The 26,531-nt window shown below is 44.6% G+C and overlaps 1 protein-coding gene across 6 annotated transcripts in view; it reads right to left on the bottom strand.

The window, feature by feature from the left end:
* Window positions 1-1,626: 1,626 nt before the first annotated feature.
* The window catches only part of PNPLA7 (patatin like phospholipase domain containing 7), a 414,014-nt gene continuing 389,109 nt past the window's right edge, over window positions 1,627-26,531 (bottom strand). For all 6 annotated transcript variants that reach the window (XM_038374480.2, XM_043499152.1, XM_043499151.1 and 3 more), the window contains 3 exons: window positions 16,894-16,978; window positions 4,021-4,124; window positions 1,627-2,943 (listed from right to left, as the gene is read on the bottom strand). In XM_038374480.2, coding sequence (XP_038230408.1) covers window positions 2,863-2,943; window positions 4,021-4,124; window positions 16,894-16,978 — 270 coding nt within the window. In that variant the 3' untranslated portion in view covers window positions 1,627-2,862. The remainder of the gene's footprint in view (window positions 2,944-4,020; window positions 4,125-16,893; window positions 16,979-26,531) is intronic.

The following is a 26,531-nucleotide window of genomic DNA, read 5'->3' as shown; positions in this document are numbered from 1 at the left end:
AGAGAACCGAAGTAAGGGAGACCCTGCCCCTCCTCCAACGTATAAGGACCGAGGGTAACCCCACCCAAGGGGGAAGAGGGTAAGAAACCTGCAGGGGTTGAGAGGGGCTGTGACTCAGAGCAAGGAGCAAACCCAGACCCCTTCCCTGCTTCCCTCCTCCAGCAGGAGAGAGAGGAAAAAAAAAAACACCTTTTATAAATACTCACCAGCAACCACACACCACACAACAAAAACCCTAACCCAGGAACCTATCCTTGCAACAAAGCCCATTGCCAACTCTGTCCACATATCTATTCAGGGGACACCATCATAGGGCCTAATCACATCAGCCACACTATCAGAGGCTAGTTCACCTGCGCATCTACCAATGTGATATATGCCATCATGTGCCAGCAATGCCCCTCTGCCACGTACATTGGTCAAACTGGACAGTCTTTACGGAAAAGAATAAATGGACACAAATCAGACGTCAAGAATTAGAACATTCAAAAACCAGTCAGCGAACACTTCAATCTCTCTGGTCACTTGATTACAGACCTAAAAGTGGCAACTCTTCAACAAAAAAACTTCAAAAATAGACTCCAAGGAAAGACTGCTGAATTGGAATTAATTTGCAAACTGGACACCATTAACTTAGGTTTGAATAAAGACTGGAAGTGGATGTGTCATTATACAAAGTAAATCTGTTTCCCCATGTTTATTCCCCCCCCCACTGTTCCTCACGCATTCTTGTCAACTGCTGGAAATGGCCCACCTTGATCATCACCACAAAAGGGTTTTTTTTTTCTCTCTCCTGCTGGTAATAGCTCACCTTACCTGATCACTCTCGTTACAGTGTGTATGGTAACACCCGTTGTTTCATGTTCTCTTTGTATATAAAATCTCCCCACTGTATTTTCCACTGCATGCATCTGATGAAGTGAGCTGTAGCTCACGAAAGCTTATGCTCAAATAAATTTGTTAGTCTCTAAGATGCCACAAATACTCCTTTTCTTTTTACTGTACACTTTGTATTCTGTGTTGTAATAGAAATCAATATATTTGAAAATGTAGAAAAACATCGAAAAATATTTAATACATTTCAATTGGTATTCTATTGTTTAAGATTGTGATTAATCACAATTAATTTTTTTGAATTAATCACGAGTTAACTGTGGCTAATCGACAGCCTTACTAAGAACCCTAAAATACTCTATTCCAGTTGACTAATAAAAGCTGTCTTGCTTTGAAAAGGCTGTCCTGTGTCGCTGCAAATATCTGCTGAATTCTTCACTCCAAAGGGGGAAAGTTTCCAACAAGAGTTCAAGTTCTTTTGGATTTGCTGAGGGAACCTGGTGAGAAGCAGGGGTACTGAAGGCAGGGTCCAGTCTCAGAATAGTAGAGCCACGGGGCTCCACTTTGCAAAAGGTGATGGCTAATGTCTAGCACTATAAGGTAAGCAACTCCTTGAGAGATGGTACAAAGCTCAAAGGCAACTTGCCCTGCAGATCCGTGACAATCCTGGATGCTGCCCCAACTTTCTAGATGTTGCAGGGCCTTGCGTGGATGAATGACCATGTGTGCTGGATTGGTGCAATCATCCACATCTTCCGTAGCCTTCTGGTAAATGACAACAGCAAGCATTGATTTCTCTGTTGCAATTTTATTTTAAAGTACATATATAACAAGGACTCCAGCTGTGGTTATAAACTGAGGGTGTTTTCTTAAGTACAAATGTCACCTTGGGAGGTTCTGATCTCAGCAGAAGTGACTTAAGATCTTTGGACTACTGGTGCATTCCCAAAAATCTTCAGCATTCAAACACGTTCCAGCGGGGTCATGACAGAGAGTACCATGCTGGGAATGGAACCTGGACTGCTCCACTTTAGATGGCTGCAGCCTTTGTGGAGCTCCTGAAAAGTTGGGCAAAGTTTTGCATGCCTGCAATGAGACCTTTAAAACATGAACTCTTATGGACTCAACATAACCTACCTGGCATTTTATCACACTCCACAAAGCAGCGACTGATCAGTGACAGAATCTTGTAACCCACTGAGAACCGCGTACAGGCATTTCATTTCTGCAGTTACCACCTTGTTTCACAAGGCAGCTACAGCTATGTAGCTACTCTATAACTGCCTGGCAAATAGCAACTAAATGTGCCATCATTACATGCTCCTGCAGATGGCTTGATTATACAGTATCTGAAGCAAATTAGTAACCTTTAAAGTAATTAACTTGTAGCATTTAGATTTCCTGTTAAGTCTTCAAGCAGACAGAGACCCTTTATCCTACTATCACAGCAATGCTCCTACTTACACAGTTGCAAAATAAATACAGAGCTGAGTTAACAACATGGCTGCCTGGCTCCTGTGACAAACATCCCTGCACTCTAATGCTCACATATTGACCCTTTGCAGCAGTGGCAGTGCACATACATTCCAGCAATGTTCTTTTTTTTTTTTTAGCCCTCTGGGCCAGAACAGCAAACAGAACTCATGGTGGCAGACAGCCAAAGCAGCATCTGAACACACTTCTAACCACAGACAACTCCCAGCACACCCCTTCGCCGTACAAACCCCAGAGAGATCAATGACTTGCAACCCACAACGGTACCTGGAAAAAGGAGCAAAGACATTGTAAATTTCCATGGCATGAGATCTCACTGGGCATGGAGTTATGGGTAGCGCACTGGCACTTCTTGTGCTTCATTATGGTGGGTCTCCTCTAAGGACAGTTAAATAGCCGCTCCATCCTGATCTGAGAAGGATGAGAAACTGCCACATCTCAAGCAAGCAATCTCTTTATAAAAAGGGCTGTTAATCAGTGAAACTACAGTTATATGACCAAATGAAAGACAAGTCCTGATGGCTTCCCTGGGGATTAGCTGGGATCCCCTGTGCTGTTGGGTCGACTCTCCTGTTTGGGGATGGTGGTGCGTTTTCTTATCTGTACATCCTCATCCTGAAGGAGGAAACAAACATACTCATCAGCAGGAGATATCTGATCTGAAATGATTTAACAGACTGTTCCAGATAAACAAAGACACTCCTCTCTGTCCTTCCTCTCCCAGGAGCCTTTTGCATATCAGACTTCAGTCTCAGAAGGATTAGTTTAGCAGATGAAGATTTTAAATACAACCGGGAACATGAATCTGTGTGGATCTATGAGACAGCCCTCGCGCTCTGCTGCTATCCACTTGGAAACACTGAAGTCACCTCACGTCCTTCCCTGTGCATCTTATTTGTGTAGGTTCCCAAACCTGTTCACATGCTCCCATCCAGGAACTGTTCATTCCAAATATTAGCAGGCATTTGTAGCTCTTTCAAACTGGCCAGGACCCTCCCCGTAAGAGAGAGAGCAGTGAAACAGATTTGCTGTAGAGTTTTTCATTACCTAAGTGGAGCTATCTGATCCCATGTATACTTTGCTCCAAGATGGAAGGTCAGAAAACTTCATGGTCGACACAAATTAGAGATGGATTATAACTATTTAAATGCCAGTATGTGAACTCTGGCCATGAGACATGCATTCTCTCTGCTATGTGTATAGGAAGGAACAAAGCTTATGTCAACACTCTGCTAAATTATGGACCCTTTAAAGGATGCTGACAAGTTTCAGCCACACAAAAGCTCCTGTTTATGACTTGGTTCCTTCCAACAATCTCCCCTGAAGACTGAAAGGTTTGGCTTTGCAGGGTCGTAGGTCACATGTAACCTAAGATATCAAATAGCCTGGATATGTTGCTCTGTGACGAGCTGCTGTACACCTGAGAGGGATGGAACATGGCTTAAGAATGCACTCAGTATCTGCACTGCACTACAGACGGTCAGATTTTCTTCTACCAGATTCCTTTCAGCACCAGCCTTAGAGGCTGCTTCTCTCAACTGCCCCTTCTCACACCTTCCCAGGAGATTGTGATCCCACCATCTAACCTAGATAAGGCTCTATGTCTGCAGGAAAACATTTGGCTTTGATATGCTTGTCAGACTAAAGGCCAGCAAAAGGACACACAGAGCTAGTCTAGAGCACAGTTCTTACGGAGTCAGAATCCTCTTCCACCTGGCTGCTTAGGAAATTAGCGTAATCTTCCTTCTGGTTGTCTAGAATTTCTTCTTCATACTCAGTTTGATAGTCAGATTCATCTGAATAGGAGGGAAAAGAGAATAATTGGTTTTAGTTGGCACAAGTAATGGACAGAGGGTACTGCAGGAGAATTATAAAATGTTTGCCAACAACATCCTGAGCTACAGAGCACTCGACCAGAAAGGAGAGTCAGGTTTGGCCAACTAATGGCAACTCAATGAACTAGTTACTTTTTCCTGGGGACCACAAATCAAGCTGTCATTTTAGAAGTATCAGTTCTCTAGCCTGCCTGGTTGCAGAGATAACCTTCAAAAACTGGATGTAAACTGATGTACCAATGACAGGTTTCAGAGTAGCAGCCGTGTTAGTCTGTATTTGCAAAAAGAAAAGGAGTATTTGTGGCACCTTAGAGACTAACAAATTTATCTGAGCCTCCAATGAAGTGAGCTGTAGCTCACGAAAGCTTATGCTCAAATAAATTTGTTAGTCTCTAAGGTGCCACAAGTACTGATGTACCAATGTCTGCTAGTAGCTGCATTAAAATTGCCTGGTTAAGGAGGTGTGAAATATCCCATTCATCTCAATGGGGCCTTCCCTGTCAAGCCTAATGATAATGTAAAATGTTGACATATTAACGCCACTGATCACTACACACAAATATTACCGCCACTGATTAATACACACAAATATTAATACACTAATTCATGCAAACATAGAAGAAAAGGGACAATCTTGTTTGGCAGATCTGAACAATCTACTTTTGGCATCATGCCATGGATTGAGTTTGGAAGAGACCCACCACTTATATATTCTCCAGCGTGACTCTGTTAGGATCTGGGAAGATCTATATTTGTGGAGGTCAGAGCAAAGGAAGGGACAATGAAAGGTGCTGTCCATGTTCAGTTGCAGAGGTGCCTCTGTCAACACCAATCCTTGCAATGCCAATGCCACCTGCAGGACAAAGCCTTGGGACCCCTCTGTCCCTCTTTTACAATGTTAAAAATTGAGCCCATATTCTTATTCCTTGTTTGCCGTCTCTTAGCCAACCTCTGATCTTCCCATCACCACCAGTTTACAGAAGTTTCCTCTTAGAAGGGTCTTTGTCAAAGGCTTTTTGAAAGTTGAAATAAATAAATGATATTCACTATTTTGTTGATGTACTTGGGAGGTGTGATATTCCCCTATTAAACCCATGCTGGCTTGTTCTGGTCATATCACAATTACCTAGGTGTTTTATCATTCTATTTTAATGTTGTTTCAACCCATACTCCTGGTTTTGCAGTATGACTCACTGTTCTGACACTAAAAGAAAAGGAGTACTTGTGGCACCTTAGAGACTAACAAATGTATTAGAGCATAAGCTTTCGTGAGCTACAGCTCACTTCATCGGATGTTCTGACACTATCAGGATAATCCCTTGGACCAGTTAGAGAGTTAGGTAAGACATTAGTTACCATCTGGAATCACAGGCACTGAATTAACTGAAGGATCAGGGCTGTCACTAAGCATAACCAGAATATGTGGCTGCGCAGGGCACCTGAAAATTTGGAGCACCACTGGGTCTTAGTGTCCACCCTCCCAGCTCTTCTTATCCCTGTTCTGACCCTTCCTGCAGGCTCCCACAGCTAGTTGCTGCAGCCTGGTGAGTCTTCCTACAGAGGGGATCTAGTAACTTAAAAGTGAAAAAGTCTTCCAGCCTGCCAGACCTATTAGCAAAAAGAAAAGGAGGACTTGTGGCACCTTAGAGCCTAACAAATTTATTTGAACATAAGCTTTCGTGAGCTACAGCTCACTTCAATCGGATGCATTTGGTGGAAAATACAGTGGGGAGATTTATATACATACACACAGAGAACATGAAACAATGGGTTTTATCATACACACTGTAAGGAGAGTGATCATTTAAGATGAGCCATCACCAGCAGCGGGGGGTGGGGGAAGGAGGAAAACCTTTCATGGTGACAAGCAAGGTAGGCTATTTCCAGCAGTTAACAAGAACATCTGAGGAACAGTGGCGGGTGGGATGGGGGGGAGAAATAACATGCGGAAATAGTTTTACTTTGTGTAATGACTCATTCCAATCATGGTGGAATTCCTCAAGGGCTTCTTTTCCATGGGTCCAGATGATGAAGATGTCATCAATGTAGCACAATATCTCCCCACTGTATTTTCCACCAAATGCATCCGATGAAGTGAGCTGTAGCTCACGAAAGCTTATGCTCAAATAAATTTGTTAGTCTCTAAGGTGCCACAAGTACTCCTTTTCTTTTTGCTAATAGGTCTGGCAGGCTGGAAGACTTTTTCACTACTCTACTTGCGCTACACTGATGACATCTTCATCATCTGGACCCATGGAAAAGAAGCCCTTGAGGAATTCCACCATGATTTCAACGATTTCCATCCCACCATCAACCTCAGCATGGACCAGTCCACACAAGAGATCCACTTCCCGGACACTACGGTGCTAATACGCGACAGTCACATAAACACCACCCTATATTGGAAACCTACCGACCGCTATTCCTACCTACATGCCTCTAGCTTTCATCCAGATCATACCGCACGATCCATTGTCTACAGCCGAGCTCTACAATATAACCGCATTTGCTCCAACCCCTCAGACAGAGACAAACACCTACAAGATCTCTATCATGCATTCTTACAACTACAATACCCACCTGCTGAAGTGAAGAAACAGATTGACAGAGCCAAAAGAGTACCCAGAAGTCACCTACTGCAGGACAAGCCCAACAAAGAAAATAACAAAACGCCACTAGCCAGCACCTTCAGCCCCCAACTAAAACCTCTCCAATGCATCATCAAGGATCTACAACCTATCCTGAAGGACGACCCATCACTCTCACAGATCTTGGGAGACAGGCCAGTCCTTGCTTACAGACAGCCCCCAACATAAAGCAAATACTCACCAGCAACCACACACCACTCAACAGAACCACTAACCCAGGAACCTATCCTTGCAACAAAGCCCATTGCCAACTCTGTCCACATATCTATTCAGGGGATACCATCCTAGGGCCTAATCACATCAGCCACGCTATCAGAGGCTCGTTCACCTGCGCATCTACCAATGTGATATATGCCATCATGTGCCTGAGCAATGCCCCTCTGCCATGTACATTGGTCAAACTGGACAGTCTCTACGTAAAAGATTAAATGGACACAAATCAGACGTCAAGAATTAGAACATTCAAAAACCAGTCGGAAAACATTTCAATCTCTCCGGTCACACGATTACAGACCTGAGAGTGTCTATCCTTCAACAAAAAAAACTTCAAAAACAGACTCCAAGGAGAGACTGCTGAATTGGAATTAATTTGCAAACTGGATACAATTAACTTAGGCTTGAATAGAGACTGGGAATGGATGAGTCATTACACAATCCGATGAAGTGAGCTGTAGCTCACGAAAGCTTATGCTCTAATAAATTTGTTAGTCTCTAAGGTGCCACAATTACTCCTTTTCTTTTTACACAAAGTAAAACTATTTCCCCATGTTATTTCTCCCCCCCACCCCACCCCACCCCCCACTGTTCCTCAGATATTCTTGTTAACTGCTGGAAATAGCCTACCTTGCTTGTCACCATAAAAGGTTCCCCCCCCACCCCCCGCCGCTGCTGGTGATGGCTTATCTTAAGTGATCACTCTCCTTACAGTGTGTATGATAAACCCATTGTTTCATGTTCTCTGTGTGTGTATATAAATCTCCCCTCTGTTTTTTCCACCAAATGCATCCAATGAAGTGAGCTGTAGCTCACAAAAGCTTATGCTCAAATAAATTTGTTAGTCTCTAAGGTGTCACAAGTACTCCTTTTCTTTTTGCGAATACAGACTAACAGGGCTGCTACTCTGAAACCTGTCAAGTGTTAATGAAGCCATTTAACGGGCATTTGCCAAACCCAGGTATATACTGTCAGTTTCTGAATTTACTGGCAAAAACAGTTCTGCATTACTGTAATATTTACTCAGAACATGTTAGTCTACAGGACCTTAGTTTAAAATTTGCTTTAAAAATATTTCATTAGTGAGTTGGTGAAGATTATAAAATCAAATCTCTAAAAAATCCTTGAATAGATTTTTAGATGCACAATCATCTTTAGCCTTAAATGCTTGGATCTTCAGACATATAGATTTTTAAATAAATCCTTCGAAAGAATACCCTTATCTAAAATACACATTTTAATTTTAATTACTATAGTAAAAAAACCTTGCTTCCAAAGACTTTCTGTCCTTTCTGTCCATCCCTTTCTCTCCCTTCCCCCTCCCAACCTTGAAGGGAGCCCTTAAAGAGACAAAAAGAAAAGGAGTACTTGTGGCACCTTAGAGACTAACAAATTGATTTGAGCATAAGCTTTCGTGAGCTACATCGGATCCGATGAAGTGAGCTGTAGCTCACAAAAGCTTATGCTCAAATAAATTTGTTAGTCTCTAAGGTGCCACAAGTACTCCTTTTCTTTTTGCGAATACAGACTAACACGGCTGCTACTCTGAAACTTAAAGGGAAAACACCCCTTTCCTTCCAGAAAGCTGGACAAAGAGTTTCCCTTTCTTTACTTCTAACTAATCTGATGAACTAGTTTTAAGAGAACCCTCCAGCAAAATCAGAGCCGTAGTAAGATAGAAAATCCTTTGTTATGCCTAAAAATCTTTGGAAACATATGTTTTTAAAGTTGCTGAAATTTCATAAATATGTCTATTGTTATGGAGATCACACAAGGTAAATTAGTGTTCCCCTTTTCTAAAAGCAATGAACATTGTTATGAACACTAAACTGCTGTGACTGATTAATTTAAAATAATGTCTTTGTTTCAGTGAGTTAAATATGTAATAATCTGGAATGATTACTTTATGAAGGTTTAAGAGTACATTTAAAATATAAAATCAGCTTAAAAATACTGATTAAGAAAATGTAAAACAGAGAAGAGCTGCATCATGTATTCCATAATATTTAATGTTGTATTCAGCAAGACAGCTGACTCATCCATACTACAAAGTATTGCAAATAAATCTCGACAAACTTCAGGGCATATCAAAAAACCTGTGACTGACATTTTTTATTCCCAAATTTACTGCTTTTAATTAGGTACCTTCTGCATGTCCATTCTCCATGAGGGACAGGGTATGGGGGTCTCCGCGGGGAACTATGATTCTCTGCCACCATAAGGCGGGCCGGACATCTTGCTATCCTCTGCAGCCTCGTCCCTCCCCCTGCACCCCTGGGCTGTGAGCCCGGGCTGCCATTGGGTACAGGGGCACCAGTTTAATAATACTGCGTAGGGCCCCATAAATCCTAAGGACGGCCCTGTGCAGGATTGCAAATTTATGTCACCAGTTCAGTCCCTTTTATCTTCAACTTTTTCAGAACTCTTGGACATATCATCTGGTCCTGTGGACTTGACATTCCTTAATTTATCAGTTTGTTCCAGCAACTTCCATTTGAATTGCTTAGTCTACCTCTTTTATTACCTGAAGAGCACATGCATGGAGTATCTCCCCAATATCTTCTGTGGTGGTAACTGATGCAAAGAAATTGTTTTGCTTCTCTGCAAAGTGCACAAAATTCTGAACCACCCCTTAGATCTTTCACAGACTGCCTCGTTTCCAGAGCACTTACAATTCTTTATTTGATTTTTGTCTTTGGCTATTTGCTCTTCCCTTTTAGCCTCCTAATTTTGACTTTGTATTTCATCCACCATAGTTTATTCTCCTTTCTCTTGGTGTCAGTAGAGTTGGAGCACCTTTTTCTGAGTGTTTCCTTGTTTAGCTTGAATAAACTCGAAGTTAAATCACTGAACCATTTACATCATGCTCCCCCTGCCCCTCCCTCTTTCCCTCTTCCTTTCTTCTTTAGGGGTAAGCATGCCTTTTGGTATTCTCTTACGGGTTGCTTAAGTAGTCTCCACCCTGAGTCTAAGAATTTTAATTTCCTCACTTTTGCCTATAGGTCTGTTTGATCGGCTACAGATGGGAAAACTGAGGCCCAGGGGGACCAGTGGCACAACAGTCCCCCTACAAACCCCAACGCCATTCCCATGTTCTAAGCGCTAGACAATACTCCAGCCTAGAAACAGGATAATGTTACTTAGAAGATTTAATCATTTTCGAATAACCACAAGGAAACCTCCAGATATATTACAAGATAGGCAGCAAGAGACTGTTACAGACTCATTCATGCTGCCCCATATCAGTTCAGCATTCTATTTAAGAACTCAAGATGCTTTCAGAATATTGATCAGAAGGACTCCAGTGAACTCCCTGAACCTGCATTATTGTATACATCCATCATAGCTAATTTCCAGCTCCTACTTTGCAAATCAATACGGAAGCCACATGCAGCTCTACTCTCTAGTCTGTGGCAGTTTCCGAAGGCACACCAACTGAAATGCTCTGACGGCCAACCGGTGGGGGGAATAAACCAGCAAAGCAATGGTATCATCACCACATGGGATTGAACTATTCCTGCTCTAATGCCCAACCTTTTCCCTCAAAAATCAAACAAGATGCATATGCAGCAAAATTAAACAAATCTGAACTGCTCACACTGGTCATGTTTGGCATTGATGCACCTTGCATAGCAGTTTATCAAAAAAACAGGTTTAGACTGGTTCCGTCTGCAGTGCCTGCAAGGAATCTGTCAATAATCACAACTAAACACATCAAGCAGTTTTAGTTGAGCCATCACACGTCTCAGCAAAGTGTGATACAGCATGGCCAGAGGGCAGCAGGAGTGTTAGAAGGGAACCTTATTCCCTGTAGAGGGAAGAAAGTTTGCTATAGATTAATTAAAGCACCTGAAGCCAGTCACCTGATAAACCCCCCCTGCTTCAATCAGACAAGAGGAGGAGTGGAAGCAGAGTAGATTGGTGCTGGAGCCAGAGAGCAGTTTGGAGGAGTGGAAGCAGAGTGGATTGGTGCTGGAGCCAGAGAGTAGTTTGGAGGAGTGGAAGCAGAGTAGATTGGTGCTGGAGCCAGAGAGCAGTTTGGAGGAGTGGAAGCAGAGTGGATTGGTGCTGGAGCCAGAGAGTAGTTTGGAGGAGTGGAAGCAGAGTAGATTGGTGCTGGAGCCAGAGAGCAGTTTGGAGGAGTGGAAGCAGAGTAGATTGGTGCTGGAGTCAGAGAGCAGTTTGGAGGAGTGGAAGCAGAGTGGATTGGTGCTGGAGCCAGAGAGTAGTTTGGAGGAGTTCAAGCAGAGTGGATTGTTGTTGGAGTAGAGAGCAGTTTGGAGGGAAGCAGAGGAGAGTTTGGAGAAGTGCTGTAGTGGGCTAAGAAGACCAAGACCCTAGGTAAAGGGACACCAGGTTTGTGCAGAGGGAGGGCAGGAAGCCCCACAAGCTGAAGGGCAGGAGAGGGAAGTAGCCCAGGGGAAGGAACTGCTAATTCAAGTGGTTTACTGCTATCCCTAGGGCCCCTGGGCTGGGACCCAGAGTAGAGGGCGGGCCCAGGTCCCTCCCTCTCCAGTCCCCTTCTCTAGGACACTAGTGGAGCAGTTAATACCCCAGTTCAGGGGCAAAAAACAGTGGCCTGAACTCCTACTCCCCCTCCCCCCAAGAAGAGAAAGCGCGAGGCCCATCATAGTAGTGCCGGCAATTTGCCACAAAAGTAATGATGCTGATGTGCTACTCCACTCTTCTCCACTGGCACCCTAGCCTTCTGTTTATTGCTTCTTGCCTGAACACATCACAGCTAAGAGGAGGCACAGTGCTCTATCCACAAGGCCAGCTGGGACTCAGGAGAGCTGGATTCTGTTTCCAGATCTTCCCCCTGCCTCCCCATGTGAACTTGGACAGTCACTGGGTCCCTCTGTGGCTCAATTCCCCATCTGTAAAATCCTGCTCCACTTCATAAGATGGTTCTGAGAATAAACAAATTCCTATTTGTGAAGTGCACAAATAGCTCACTGAAGGGGGCCATACACGGTAATCAGACAGATCCATCATGGCTACATATACAGTGCAAGCAGAGACCTGGGTTTCTATTTGTGCCACTAGATCTCCACTCCTGCTTTTGGGGGATTAGGAAAATAACCATCCTCTTGTGATGTCTGAAACATTGGTGGGTTTGCAATGAGTGGGCAGGGAGATGGAGCAGATGTGCCAGTAACAGTTAAACCAGTTTCACCTAGATGCTTAACAGCTACAAAGTTATCTGCGTAGATACCAAGTATGGGGCATATACTGCAAGATGGATGAACACCTTCAAACATGGGAGTTGCTGGATCCTCCTAGCTGACCCCTACAACCCTAACCTAACTCCACATTTTAAATCAATTGGCCCCTTTCCCATGGGGGGGCTGTCAGTGCAGACATGCCAGTGTCCCCTGCGCTGGCCTGTGTGTGGAATCCTGCTCCCTATTAGCCACCTAGGTAAGCCCAGATTCTCTTGGGTTTAAAACACTGTGACATTTGGCTTGTCTGTTTTTAAAGTTTCCATGAGGTTTGCATTTCTGCCCTAATCACCATTCCCTCCTGTGATGGTGCTAGAGCACTACCATAGTAATTAAGACTTCGTTAGTCTCTAGGGCCTTAGCTTTGTAATAAGTATTGTGCAAAGTGAACCCTGAGCCCATGCGGAGCCTTACTGATTTCAATGGGGATCTAACTCCAGGATCAGTAATGTCAAACTGAACCCTCTTACAGCAGGTGTGGGTTTAAGTGAAATGTATACAATAAATGATTTACTTGAAATCTCTCTAAGAGCAGATGAGCAACAGCTTATACTTAGCTTCTGCGAGGGAACAGATAACTCAAAATTTTAGCCTCGTGTCTATTTATAAGCAAAGGCCAATTTTGCCCAAATGGAAATGTTAAAGCCTCTGAGGATGGCATACTCATTGCTATGCAGCAGTATAAGGGTAATCCCACCTGTGATCCCAACAGTCATGGCAAACGCAGACACCACTGGACTGTGTATCAAAGGGCCATACAGGAGTCACATGATAAAGAAGAAGAAAAGTCTTTTTCAACTTGGTTCTGAGGAACAGGTCTTGTACTTAAAATGAATTAGCTGATTACTTAAGTATTGCTTGCGTTGGAACCGTCAATAGCATCTGCTGCATTCTGCAGATGACAGTACATTCTGTTCCTTAGCATTTTATTCTAATACAATGGCTATAACAAGCTGGCAGAAAATGGATTAAAAACACTTGGCCATTACTTTTTCCTGTAGTGGTTCAGAGAGCAATTTGTAGCTTTAATTAAATATAATGGTTATGATTAAAAAGGAGGCCCTTGATATAAACTTGGTGAGGAAATGCTGGAATTAAACTCAGTGCATCTGTAGTTTACCACAGATGATAATATTTTCAGAGGTTTACAACTTTATTGTTAAAACTTACTTTGAGCTAAAAGTGAACAAACAGCCTGAGATGGCTTTCTAAACAAATGTTTCCAACAGCAGTGTGGTCACTAATGTTATTGCATATTTGTATTGCAAGAACAGAGCCCACTGTGGGAGGTGCTTTATCCACTTCCAATCACCTTGGTTCAGAAAGACACAAAATAAAACAAATGGCAATAATCACTGCTGCAGACTGCATTCACATGCACTAGGCTATTCCAATGTGGTAATTCCCAAAGGTTTTCATTATTCAGTAGTTCTACAGCACTCAGAAACAGTGCTCTAGACTAGAGAACAAACAGGAAGGTGTGGTCCCTGCTTCAAAGAGCAAACAACCCAAATGTTACACATAGCAAGAGGTGAGTGTAACAGAGAAACAGAAGCAGGAGAGGCGGGGAAAGACAAGGATGATGGTGAAAAGATCACATGGCTGCTCTGGTAGGCACAGGCCATTCTTGCTAATTCTGTGCGGTTTTTGTTTCTCTTTTATAACTCCATTTCTGCAGGCAATACAGCTGATGTGAAGGTATAAGGTTCTGTGGGTTAGATCTTTTGTGTGCCAACAACTCTCCCAAAATAGCAGGCTGGGGCCAGGTCACTCTACTTCCCACAGGAAGTGGCCAGCCCCTGTACATCATGGAATCAGGCAGTCTGCCACAATCTTATATGGATTGGTACTTTTTAGACATTTATATTGAATTATTTTTTAAAATAGCCAGATCCTGAGACTGCCGCATATGCACAATAATTATGTTTCCTAAGGGTTTTTAGAATATCTTTAGTGCAGTAAAAAGATTACACACCATTTTATTGCTTAAATGCTGCTAGAGTCAATTATGCAGCTACAATAATACTGTGTGTCCCCAAAAGTACATATTGACACAATGGACAGCAACACTCTTTTAAGCTGTCTTCTGTACCAGTGATCTACAGTGGAGAAGAATGGCTCTTTTATATATTTCCAGTGCTATTACAAAGAAAGGGCAAAGAAAATAAACATACAAAATTGTGTTAAAGGGTAAATGAAGTCAGAGCTGAGCTGTGCCATTTTTCACTTGCCCTATCAGGGCTGTCCTTACCTGCATGCAGCTGTGTAGGGCACCAGGAAATTTGGGGCACCACATTTCCGGGTGCCCTGTGCAGCTGTGTGCTGCTCCAGCCCCTGCCCTGCCCCTTCCCCATGGCTCCCACTCCAGCCCCGACCCCACTCCCCTTAAGACTCCAGAAGCTGTCGGGCCTGCACTCACTGGTAAATAGAGCGACCCAGTCCCAGCCTGCTCCTCTCCCTGCCACGCCACCGGTGAGTGCTGGAGGGGGCGGTTCCCCCCTCCCCCCAAGCCTGGGAGCCAGGGGAGCAGAGCAGAGCAGCCTGGGGGCCCAGGCCTCCATGGGGGATGGGGGTGGGGGAGGCTGGCCACTTTCTGCAGGAAGTGGAGTGACCTGGCCCCAGCCTGCTCTGCTCCCTTGGCTCCCGGACTTGTGGAGGGGGGTAACCGCGCCCCTGCACTTGCTGGCGGCGCGGCTGGGAGCCAGGGGAGTGGAGCAGGCTGGGGCTGGGTCACTCCATTTCCCAGAGGAAGTGGCCAGCCCTGGTCCCTCACGGAGGCCTGGGGCCAGCCCCCACCCCTCCCGTGGAGGCCTGGGGCTGCATAGGACACCAAAATAGCTAGGGATGGCCCTGTGCCTTATTACACCTTGGATTAAAGCACACTGGGCCTCCCAATGTCTCTTGCATTGACCTTTGGCCCTTTTAACATCTGAGCACCTCTGAGCTAGTTATAGAGGAAATAGAAGCCTTAAGAGCACAGAAGGGAGGAAAATTAAGATTGAAGTCAGACTCATTAACTTCACTTTAAAGTGCGCATGTGTGAATCCCTGAGCAGAGCTGTCACAAATAGAGAGAGAAGGGTAGCATAAAATCCCTCTTTGGCAGTTGTACTGAATCACCTTACCTGTTAGGGGTTAAGTAGGTCAAATAACCTAGCTGGCACCTGACCAGAAGGACCAATGAGGAAAGAAGATACTTTCAAAGCTAGGGGGGAAGGTTTTGTTTGTGTTCTCTCTTTGTTGTTCCCGCTCCAGATGGAGGGAGAGACCAAGCAGGTACAACAGCTCCTGAAAATATATCTGGAATAATAGATCTAAAACCACAGAAATTGTAAGTAGGCAAGGAAATGCACTAGGTTATCTTTTGTTTTAGCTTGTGAATTTTCCTATGCTACAGAGGTAGTTTTATTCCTGTTTTTGTAACTGGCAGCGTGGTGGGATCTTACCAGGCAGGTGAGCAGGAGGTGTACTAGGGATCAGGTTGCTGCAATAAAGCATTTAAAAATCACAACTGGTCTAAATAGTCATGCCACTAGTAACCGTGTTATGCAGAACCTTTTGTTCCTATTCTTAATGGACTGTTTAAATATATTTGATTCATATTTTCTTCAATAGGCACAGGGATGGGAATTAGCATGTCAAAGAGCTGCAGGAACATCGCAACAGAGTTGTAGATGGAGGGGCTGTTAACTTCTCAACCTGTGGCCCACAATGATAGACAGGTTGACAACCACTGCATTAGATGCTGGGAGTGTAGCAACTGTGTGCACAAGTAGGGCAGCCATTACATGTTCTTCGGTATTGCCCATTAGAGCCTGGTTAAGTGAGAGAGGGAATGGGAAATAAGAAATGTTTGAAAAAGCCTCTAATGTGTTGATGTTCCCAATAAAAGCGGGGGGGGGGGGGGGAAATAAAATGTGAGCCAGTGAATCATTCAACACTGTTTTAATAAGAGTGGGGAAAGTTCCCTGCATTGGGCCTCCAAACTACCCTCCTTTCCCATCTCAAGGCTATAGATGACCAAGCCAAAAGGTGAAGACACAACAACTTGGGTGGCCGCATCAACAAAGCCCCAATCTACAACTCAGCACTTTCCACACAATGTGGGGAGGAGAGTTTGAGGGAGAGCTGGCTTCTGCCTGGCTGAGGCTGCACTGGGGCATTGTCAAAACATTAATGCTGAGGGAAAAAGGGAGAAAATAAGGCCTACTTCATGTACAGGGCATGGCACTTCACATCCCTGAAAGACTCACAAGAAGTGCAACTGAAAAAGTATCAATAGGATTCATTTCAGAAGCCTTGCCTATGGGAGATGGGTAGACTCAAGGCATAGTGGAGCAGAGAAAGGCAGATTAAGATGAATCCAAGAAGCATCTGAACAGCATTCCTCATCACTAAAGTCTAAGTTCCTCCAGGATGGGTTGCCCAAGTTGAGGTTAATAATAGTGAGGAATAATTTCCTACTTAATGAACAGAGCTCACATGAGAGCAAACAAGGACACAGGGACGATTTGACAGTATTCCTTGGATTGCCATTGAGCAGAGACAAGCATGTGGATGGCACCATGTACATTGTATATTGTAGCAATAATCGTCACCAAGAAAAGTGCATCATCTGTCACATAACTGTCTCGATAAGCCAACTCACCATCTACCAGAGCTGCTTTGACTGGCTCAATTCTGGACACGATTTCTGCCAAGTCAGTGAAAGAGGTACTAGGACAGGTCACAATCTGAAATACAACGCAAATTACATGTAAATTATTCAAATGCACACACAGGAATAAGAAATACAAGGCACTGAAGTTGTATTAAACATCAGACACAAAGCCACAAAAAGAGAAATTCTCAGTGATGGTTGCCATGGAAAACACAGACCCTTACCACAGTAACAGGGTTCTCCAAAATGTCTGCCCCCATGGAGCCCCAGTCTTGGGAGACGTGTGTTTGGATTACAGTCAGTAGTCCCTGTAGGCCCATGTGCACATGCACCCTTTCCCTACACGCTGGGGTCCCAGGGGGTAAAAAGGGAAGCTATCCTAATTACCACTCATCTCCTTTCATTATTCCTGGAATTCATCGGAAGAGACCTCAGAGAAGTTGGACAGCAAACACCCTAATGAACAGAGAAATGGGGGAGAGCCAATAGGGCAGCGTTAGGAGCCCTGAGCTGTGTTTGGATCCTGCCACTTCTTTGGCACTCAGAAAGGCCGTGGCAGCCAGGTCCCTTTATACCCTCAGTTCCCAGCACATTGGAAGAGTTGCCTAGATGCTTCCCAGCCTGTGCATGAGAATGCACATATCAAAGATAGGGGTCATAGACAGGGCCAGGAGACTCACTCACTCTTTTGCCTCTCTCTCAGACACACACTATGGCTCATATCTACTGGTGGGGGGCTCCCCGGAGAAGACCATGAGTATTGCAGCATGAGGGCAGCCAGCAAAAAGCTGACAAATCCTTAATGATAGCTGTAACTGGCACAATACTACTATGGAACGTACATGCTGTGTAGTTGTAGCCATGTCGACCCCAAGCTATTAGAGTGACAAGGTGGGTGAGGTAACAGCTTTTATTGGACCAACTTCTCTTGGTGAGACACAAGCTTTCGAGCCACGCAGCACTCTTCTTCAGGGCTGGGAAAGGTACTTCCAGCATCACAGCTAAATGCAAGATGGAATGGTCCCGTAGAACATGGGTGCCCAACATATGGCCCAACCTACCGTCTGCAGGCTATCATTTTAGTTTACACAAATGTGTAAACAGACAATACTGTACATAGAAACAACCTATCTAAATACATATGAAACAAACTGAACTTAAAATCTCAATCAATACAAAGTGACTTTAAATCTTATTAAAATATGTAGAATCTGTTTGGCCCCCACAAAGATGTGCTTAGGTTTATCTGGCCCCTCTATGTAATAAGGTTGGGCACCACTGTCTTAGAATATGTACTCACTACTTATCCTAAACAATCTGTTCCACCCTGCATTTAGCTGTGATGCTGGGAATACCTTTCCTAGAGCTGAAGAAGAGCTCTGTGTGGCTCGAAATCTTGTCTCTCTCACCAACAGAAATTGGTCCAATAGAAGATATTACCTCACCCACCTTGTCTCTTAATGAAATGTACAGGCAGGCTGCCAGCATAAATAAGTAACAGCCCTAAAATCCATTGTGTTGGGGAAAGTACACTTAGAATTGGGACACTTGTCTGATGCTCCTCACCATATGCACTTTTAAAGTTATTCAGTGAGCTGATAATATTTGATGCAATACAGGATGCAATAAATATCATTCCTGTAGGACGGATAGGAAAGCAGCAGCAGCAGCAAAAAGAAACAGCTTTATTTCTTGGAGTTGGACTTACTTACTACTTTAGCTAACATCAGCAGCTTCTTTTACTACCTTGCGAAATCACTTGTTTTCAGAAGTGAAAAATGTACACAGTGAGCTGGGCAGAGTTTAAGTCTAATTCAAGTGGTTAATAACATCCTCCAGGATATGGGGTTTGCTCAGTTAGAGCTTCTGATAATTTCAGAAAGATTTCCCTAGAACAATCAAAACTGTAAAAAACAAAAAACAAAACAAAAAAACCCCCTCACAAATCAAACACTCTGAGTCTAAAAACTGGGTTTTATCACCACGGCTTCCAGGTCAGTAGTGCATTAACATTGTCTCCACTAGAAATAAAGCAGCCATGTCAGGGTATGACCAAGGCTAAGTCTGGTTATAAAACCATGTTCATAACATGTTTGTAACCAGGTCAGGGAATATCTATGTCGTAAGAAGGTTCTTTGGCACAGTTATATTTGTAGTGTAAATAGGGCCTTAATCATGTGATCTCCTCACCTACCAATCAGCATCCAGGGAGTCTTAAAACCTGGGAATCAGAATTTTATCTTGCTGAGCTTAACTTCTCTCAGAATTCAGAGGACACAGCTCTCTAGGCCGAATGAAGAGATTGCCTTTCAGCAGAGCCTTCCATTACAGCCCAAGTGTGGAGGCAGAGCTGGACACAGTACTAGACAATCTACGAATGCTTTTTTATTGTTTATGACATTTATAATTCAATCCCCATTACTACAGGTGGGGTGGGTAGCACAAGTCTATTTATAAAGCTGCCTGCCACGTCCCATTATAAGATCCTGTTTCCCATTGCTCATAACTTTACCAAACTCGAGTGGCGTGCAGAAAAACTAGGGCTGGCTGGACAAGGCCGTTGGGATGAGAAGGGAGGTTGGTACTGATAAGATAAGGAGACTAGTACTGGGAGCTGAGGTGGGCAGGACTAGGACTGAGAACTGGTGAGAGAAATATAGGGGGATGGAGACTAGAAGCCTGTTGGCTGGGGAGAAGAAACTCTGAGAGTGGATGAGGAGCTGATGGGATAGGAGGAGACTGGGACTGGCTGTGCAAGGAGACTGTGAGTGAGTGTAGGAAGTGGGAGATTGTGATTCAGATAGTGAGCCCAGAGGAGAAGACTAGGACAGGTTAGACAAGGAGACTGGAACTGGAAAGCAAGGAAGATGGGACTGGGGAAGAGACAGGACTGGGATAGATTGGAAGTGACGGGACAGAAGGGGTCTAGCTTGGGGGAAAGCAGGCAGAAGAGTCTGTGCTCACTAGTGCAGACTTTGACTCCCTCAGGGAACAGATGGCCAGGATCCCCTGGGGGACTAACATGAAAGGGAAGGGAGTCCAGGAGAGCTGGCTGTATTTCAAGGAATCCCTGTTGAGGTTACAGGGACAAACCATCCCGATGAGTCGAAAGAATAGTAAATATGGCAGGCGACCAGCTTGGCTTAATGGTGAAATCCTAGCGGATCTTAAACATAAAAAAGAAGCTTACAAGAAGTGGAAGGTTGGACATATGACCAGGGAAGAGTATAAAAATATTGCTCGGGCATGTAGGAAAGATATCAGGAGGGCCAAATCGCACCTGGAGCTGCAGCTAGCAAGAGATGTCAAGAGTAACAAGAAGGGTTTCTTCAGGTATGTTGGCAACAAGAAGAAAGCCAAGGAAAGTGTGGGCCCCTTACTGAATGAGGGAGGCAAGCTAGTGACAGAGGATGTGGAAAAAGCTAATGTACTCAATACTTTTTTTGCCTCTGTTTTCACTAACAAGGTCAGCTCCCAGACTGCTGTGCTGGGCAACACAAAATGGGGAAGAGATGGCCAGCCCTCTGTAGAGATAGAGGTGGTTAGGGACTATTTAGAAAAGCTGGACGTGCACAAGTCCATGGGGCCGGACGAATTGCATCCGAGAGTGCTGAGGGAATTGGCGGCTGTGATTGCAGAGCCCTTGGCCATTATCTTTGAAAACTCGTGGCGAACGGGGGAAGTCCCGGATGACTGGAAAAAGGCTAATGTAGTGCCCATCTTTAAAAAAGGGAAGAAGGAGGATCCTGGGAACTACAGGCCGGTCAGCCTCACCTCAGTCCCTGGAAAAATCATGGAGCAGGTCCTCAAAGAATCAATCCTGAAGCACTTAGAGGAGAGGAAAGTGATCAGGAACAGTCAGCATGGATTCACCAAGGGAAGGTCATGCCTGACTAATCTAATCGCCTTTTATGATGAGATTACTGGTTCTGTGGATGAAGGGAAAGCAGTGGATGTATTGTTTCTTGACTTTAGCAAAGCTTTTGACACGGTCTCCCACAGCATTCTTGTCAGCAAGTTAAGGAAGTATGGGCTGGATGAATGCACTATAAGGTGGGTAGAAAGCTGGCTAGATTGTCGGGCTCAACGGGTAGTGATCAATGGCTCCATGTCTAGTTGGCAGCCGGTGTCAAGTGGAGTGCCCCAGGGGTCGGTCCTGGGGCCCGTTTTGTTCAATATCTTCATAAATGATCTGGAGGATGGTGTGGATTGCACTCTCAGCAAATTTGCGGATGATACTAAACTGGGAGGAGTGGTAGATACGCTGGAGGGGAGGGATAGGATACAGAAGGACCTAGACAAATTGGAGGATTGGGCCGAAAGAAATCTAATGAGGTTCAATAAGGATAAGTGCAGGGTCCTGCACTTAGGATGGAAGAATCCAATGCACCGCTACAGACTAGGGACCGAATGGCTCGGCAGCAGTTCTGCGGAAAAGGACCTAGGGGTGACAGTGGACGAGAAGCTGGATATGAGTCAGCAGTGTGCCCTTGTTGCCAAGAAGGCCAATGGCATTTTGGGATGTATAAGTAGGGGCATAGCGAGCAGATCGAGGGACGTGATCGTTCCCCTCTATTCGACACTGGTGAGGCCTCATCTGGAGTACTGTGTCCAGTTTTGGGCCCCACACTACAGGAAGGATGTGGATAAATTGGAAAGAGTACAACGAAGGGCAACGAAAATGATTAGGGGTCTAGAGCACATGACTTATGAGGAGAGGCTGAGGGAGCTGGGATTGTTTAGTCTGCAGAAGAGAAGAATGAGGGGGGATTTGATAGCTGCTTTCAACTACCTGAAAGGGGGTTTCAAAGAGGATGGCTCTAGACTGTTCTCAATGGTAGCAGATGACAGAACGAGGAGTAATGGTCTCAAGTTGCAATGGGGGAGGTTTAGATTGGATATTAGGAAAAACTTTTTCACTAAGAGGGTGGTGAAACACTGGAATGCGTTACCTAGGGAGGTGGTAGAATCTCCTTCCTTAGAGGTTTTTAAGGTCAGGCTTGACAAAGCCCTGGCTGGGATGATTTAACTGGGACTTGGTCCTGCTTTGAGCAGGGGGTTGGACTAGATGACCTTCTGGGGTCCCTTCCAACCCTGATATTCTATGATTCTATGATTCTATGATTCCCCTACAGAGCCTGGAATGGAGCCCAAGATTCCAGAGTCTCACTCTTCCTTTGCTGTCAGAAACCTACTGGCAAAGTTGTGTCTTATTCCCCTCTATTGCTGGTTCACATAGAGTACAACAACCTACGACTGCTATCAGGTACTCCGTTAGCTCAAGTGGCAGAGATCCATGCAGTGGATCTAAATGTTCCAAATCTGCTGAGGAACTATGTGGGTGTCAATGATGACACACAGTGAAATTTCTGTTTTTACAATTTGATTTTTAAAACCCCTAGGAAATTATAAACAAAAAAGGACATGAAGGTTGCAAAGTCAAGAGCTCAAAAGCTAGAAAATATCAGAATTAAGGCTGTCTGTGCACCCTTAATTCGGCCCCCGTGTGTGTATACATTATGACTGTTTTTAAATTACATAAGCACATACTATTTTCCCACTGCACCCTGCCCCATTCAGTTCACAGGATGGATGAATTTCACGTAATGAACAACTATTCAATATTTTGTTTCATTTTCACTGTCAATGTGTAGCTCGATCTGTTCCCAGCCTGCCCCTGCCCACGGAGGGACCCACCTACAGAGTGCAGACAACAACGTAGTCTGCAGTCCCCTTCGATCCTTGGCCTCTGCTGTGACAAGACAACAAGGAGGCCAATTAATGCTCACTGCCATGGTGGTTTATGTAGCCTGAACACATGGAAAGTAGGCTTTGAACATTGACTCAATTTACACAGGTCATCAAACAGCCATAAGACAGAAATGGGAACTATCATTTACTGCTCACCTGGATCCCTTTGTCCACGACTAGGTCTTACTGCCACGCAGACCCTTCTAAGTCTTTTTAATACCTCTTTGTTATGGTGGCTCTTCACTTTTTCTGTCCACTTTAGACCTCAGTTCCTCCTATGCCTCTGACACATGGGTCAGTACAGTTCCTCCACTGATCATGGTTACTCACTAATTGTGGTCTGTGTTCCTAGGTGATGCCAGTGCAGTCAGTATCCTCTGTCACAGTCTTCTGCCAGTTATTCCGTGGCCTTCCTCGCTTTCTCTTTTCTCCCTCCAGTACCCAGTTCTGGGCTTGCTTCGTGTGTTCACTAGACGGAGGACGTATCCCAACCAGTGGAACCAGTCTTTCTTTGGTGGTATTTCCTAACATGTCCTGCTCTGTCAGCTAGTTTACTCTCACGTGTGTTATATTTTGTCTTTCCAGTAGCCCTATGTATCTTCCTCAGCCATCTGTGATGGACAGACTCCAGTCTCCTTTTGCAAGCCACTGTCATTGGCCAAGTTTCTGCCCCCCCCAGTAGCATGCTTAGTACTATCACATGGTATAGTCTGGTGTAGCCCTAGGTCTTACTTACTGAGCATTATTCAAACCCCACTCTGAACACAGAGTTGTTAACTTCCTCAAGGGCTTTTCTATGGTGCTCATCACAAACATTCATTTCTCTTCACAGCCCCTATGAAGTGCAGGCAGGGGATTATTCCCACTTTACAGATGGGGGACTGAAGCACAGAAAATTCGAAGTCAAAAGTTTCCACTATTTTTGGTGCCCAAGTTGAGACACACAGGATCTGATTTTTCGGAGTACTCTGCATTATATATAGCACTTTTTATGTTCAAAGCACCTGGGAAAAGTTTGCTTTAAGTGACTTGCCCAGCACTACATGGGAACTCCGTGGCAGAGGCAGGGATAGAATGCGATTCTCTAGGGCAGCATTCACCTGCTTGAGCCATGAGACTCTCCTCTTTCTGCTGCAGTCCCTGCTGCACTCATTACACGACTACCAATTTCTCCAAGAAATGAAGCAAAACAGTCCTAGAAAAACCAGCCTCCCTTACTAACTACAACCCTGATTCACCCCCAGAGCAGCCCTACCCTGTGCACTGAATGAGACAGGGATCCTGTGGAGAAAATGCTGCGTGATAATGTACTTTAAAGACTGTAACCTAATGTATATGCACAAGGGGGCTGACTCAGGCAACTTTAATTTTGGCATTTCCTGACTTCGCAATCTTAATAAATGTTTTAAGCACACTTTTAGCATAGTGTGTGTGTAATATGTATGTGGACAAAAGGTTTCGGAGGTGATTTCCTACATTTAATTTCTATTAACTAACAGAAAATTCACTATCTCCTTTTCAAAAATGCATGTAATGCAGAAAAGATAAAAGCAATGAATACACACTCTGCAGATAGGCCAACACGGTACTTCTCCATCCCCTCAACTGCATACCATTGAGAGGCTATGACATTTTTAGCAGTGTAAGTGTTATGACATTTTTGATGGGGTTCCATAACTCCATGGCTTTGCCCTTCTGGAGAGTCCTCTGAGTCACCCCTCTCCCAAGAGGGCTATGACAGATGGATCTCTCTGGACACTGAATTTATAACTCAGACAGTATGTAATTCTGGTATGACTAAGGCACAGTGAGGAACCTGAACTAACAGCTCCTTAGGGCAATTAGGGACACAATGGACCCGCAGATGGAATTTTGGACAGGTAGGAATTAAGAAATTAAGTGAAATGAAATGTCAGGGACTGTAGCTCACGAAAACTTATGCTCTAATAAATTTGGTAGTCTCTAAGGTGCCACAAGTACTCCTTTTCTTTTTGCTACACTGTATTAATCTTTGACCAAGGCCACAATTTTCACATAGATGGGATCCCTGAAGAGAGCCAGTGGGGAATATTGGATTGTTCTCTGCTATGGGGATAAGTAGAGCTGGTCAAGTGAACGCTTTTTCTATTAGGCTTCGCTTGTTTCTGTCGTCAGCATTTCAGCCTTAAGAGAGATAGACAGTGCGAGAGTAAGGGTGTATTGAGGAAAATCCTAGAGATCTGGGTATATATTAAACCTTGAAATGCTGGAAATAGGGAGGAGGAAAGTCCAACCCTGGGGTACAAGGGAGTTGATGGCACGCAGCTCTTTGATTTGCTCTTGCTATCCCTAGGCACAGGACCCTTTGTATCTTGTGCTGCCTTCCCAGAACGTGTGGATAGGGAGTGGATTTTAGTTTGGGCCAGCAATAAGAATGAGAGATTTATTTTCTCATCCCGCTATCTGCACACTGTTGTACAACTGGACTGTTGTAGCACTCTTCCCTCCAAAACTGGTATTAGGGGGAACAGTGCTGAGGTTCCAATGAGCTGTGAAACTGAGGAATGCCTGTTATCCTTAAAGACCTCAAAGCACACACAGTATTTCTCTCCAGAGTAGAGGTATCTGGTATCTTGGCCGCATCCCAAATTGGGGTATTACTGCCAGACATTCTGCACTCTGCATTTAGTACTTTGTTTTCTTCCGTTGTGTAGTGTTGCTATATGCTGTTAAACAGCTGCTGTGTTCCAGCCCAGAGGTGGCTGAAGATAGACACACATACACAGCACTGGCACCTCTGTTAAAGAAAGGCCTAATAGGAAAGTAAAATATTGCTCGAAGTTAGCAAAGAACGTTCAAAAAGCAGGTGATTAAAAAGGACCCTGGAACCTATAGCAGCAAACCAGTTCCTTCAGACACAGAAGAGGCTGCTAAAAGAGAAGTTAGATGTAAAACCCAGCTTTGCTTTTCTTGATTTAATTTCAGAAGTTTTAGCATTGTGACGAGCTACAATGAAATCGTTGCTAACCCCTTTGAACACTGGACCTTGATAAGGCAGAACCAAAGAACTCTGGAACATGCACCCCAAGCAGGTAGTCCTCACTAAGGAACCAAAAATGCAGGCATGTGTCCAATCAGCTATTAGCCATTCCCATCAATCCATCATTTTTGTAACCTAAAGGTCTCTTAGCAACCCCCCTGCCCACACACAGACCCTAACTACCCCCTCCCTGCACCCTGAACTACCCCCTCCCTGCATCCTGAGCTACTCCCTTGCCTGCACACAGACCCTAGCTACCCCCTCTCTGCACCCTGAGCTATTTTCAAACTTTTTGAGCTGAGTCCCCCACCTTTGAGTTATAATTTTTGGGTGCAGTCCCCCCCACAACCCAGACAGATGGGTGGCCTGCTGAGGTGAGTCAGGGGATGAAGATGGCGCTCCCTCCCTGAACCCCGCCATGTGGAGCTGGCTCGAGCCCCGCTGGCCCTTGCCCTCCCCCCAAATAGAAGTCAAACTATGCCTATGCCCAAGGTCCCTTCCCTGAGGCCTCCCTATGCCTGCTGGGCCCTGGAGTTTTTATAGCATGGGGGGGGGAGAGAAAGCTCAGAAAGAAAAGGAAGTCCTGTCCTGGAGCACAGGGATTCCCTTCCCCAATGAGCCATAAAAAGTCCTGTCTCCTGCTCTACGTGGAAATCTCAATATGGTTATAACGACTCAGCCACACTAAGTAACCCTTAGGTTTGTCAGGACCAGCTCAATTCTGCAACCTAAACATTGGCTACTCAGATGTGCTGAAGCAGATAGCATGAGTAGAGAAGGTGGTACAAGTAAAGCTTGTACTTTAACTAACACCAATGGCAATGTCTCAAGCCTTCACAGGGTCTTTGATGTCTGT

This window comes from Dermochelys coriacea, chromosome 16 (genome assembly GCF_009764565.3).
Source record: "Dermochelys coriacea isolate rDerCor1 chromosome 16, rDerCor1.pri.v4, whole genome shotgun sequence".
NCBI classification, from domain to species: Eukaryota; Metazoa; Chordata; order Testudines; family Dermochelyidae; genus Dermochelys; species Dermochelys coriacea.
The sequence above is the reverse complement of the archived record's forward strand: the minus strand, read 5'-3'. Positions and strand labels throughout refer to the sequence as shown.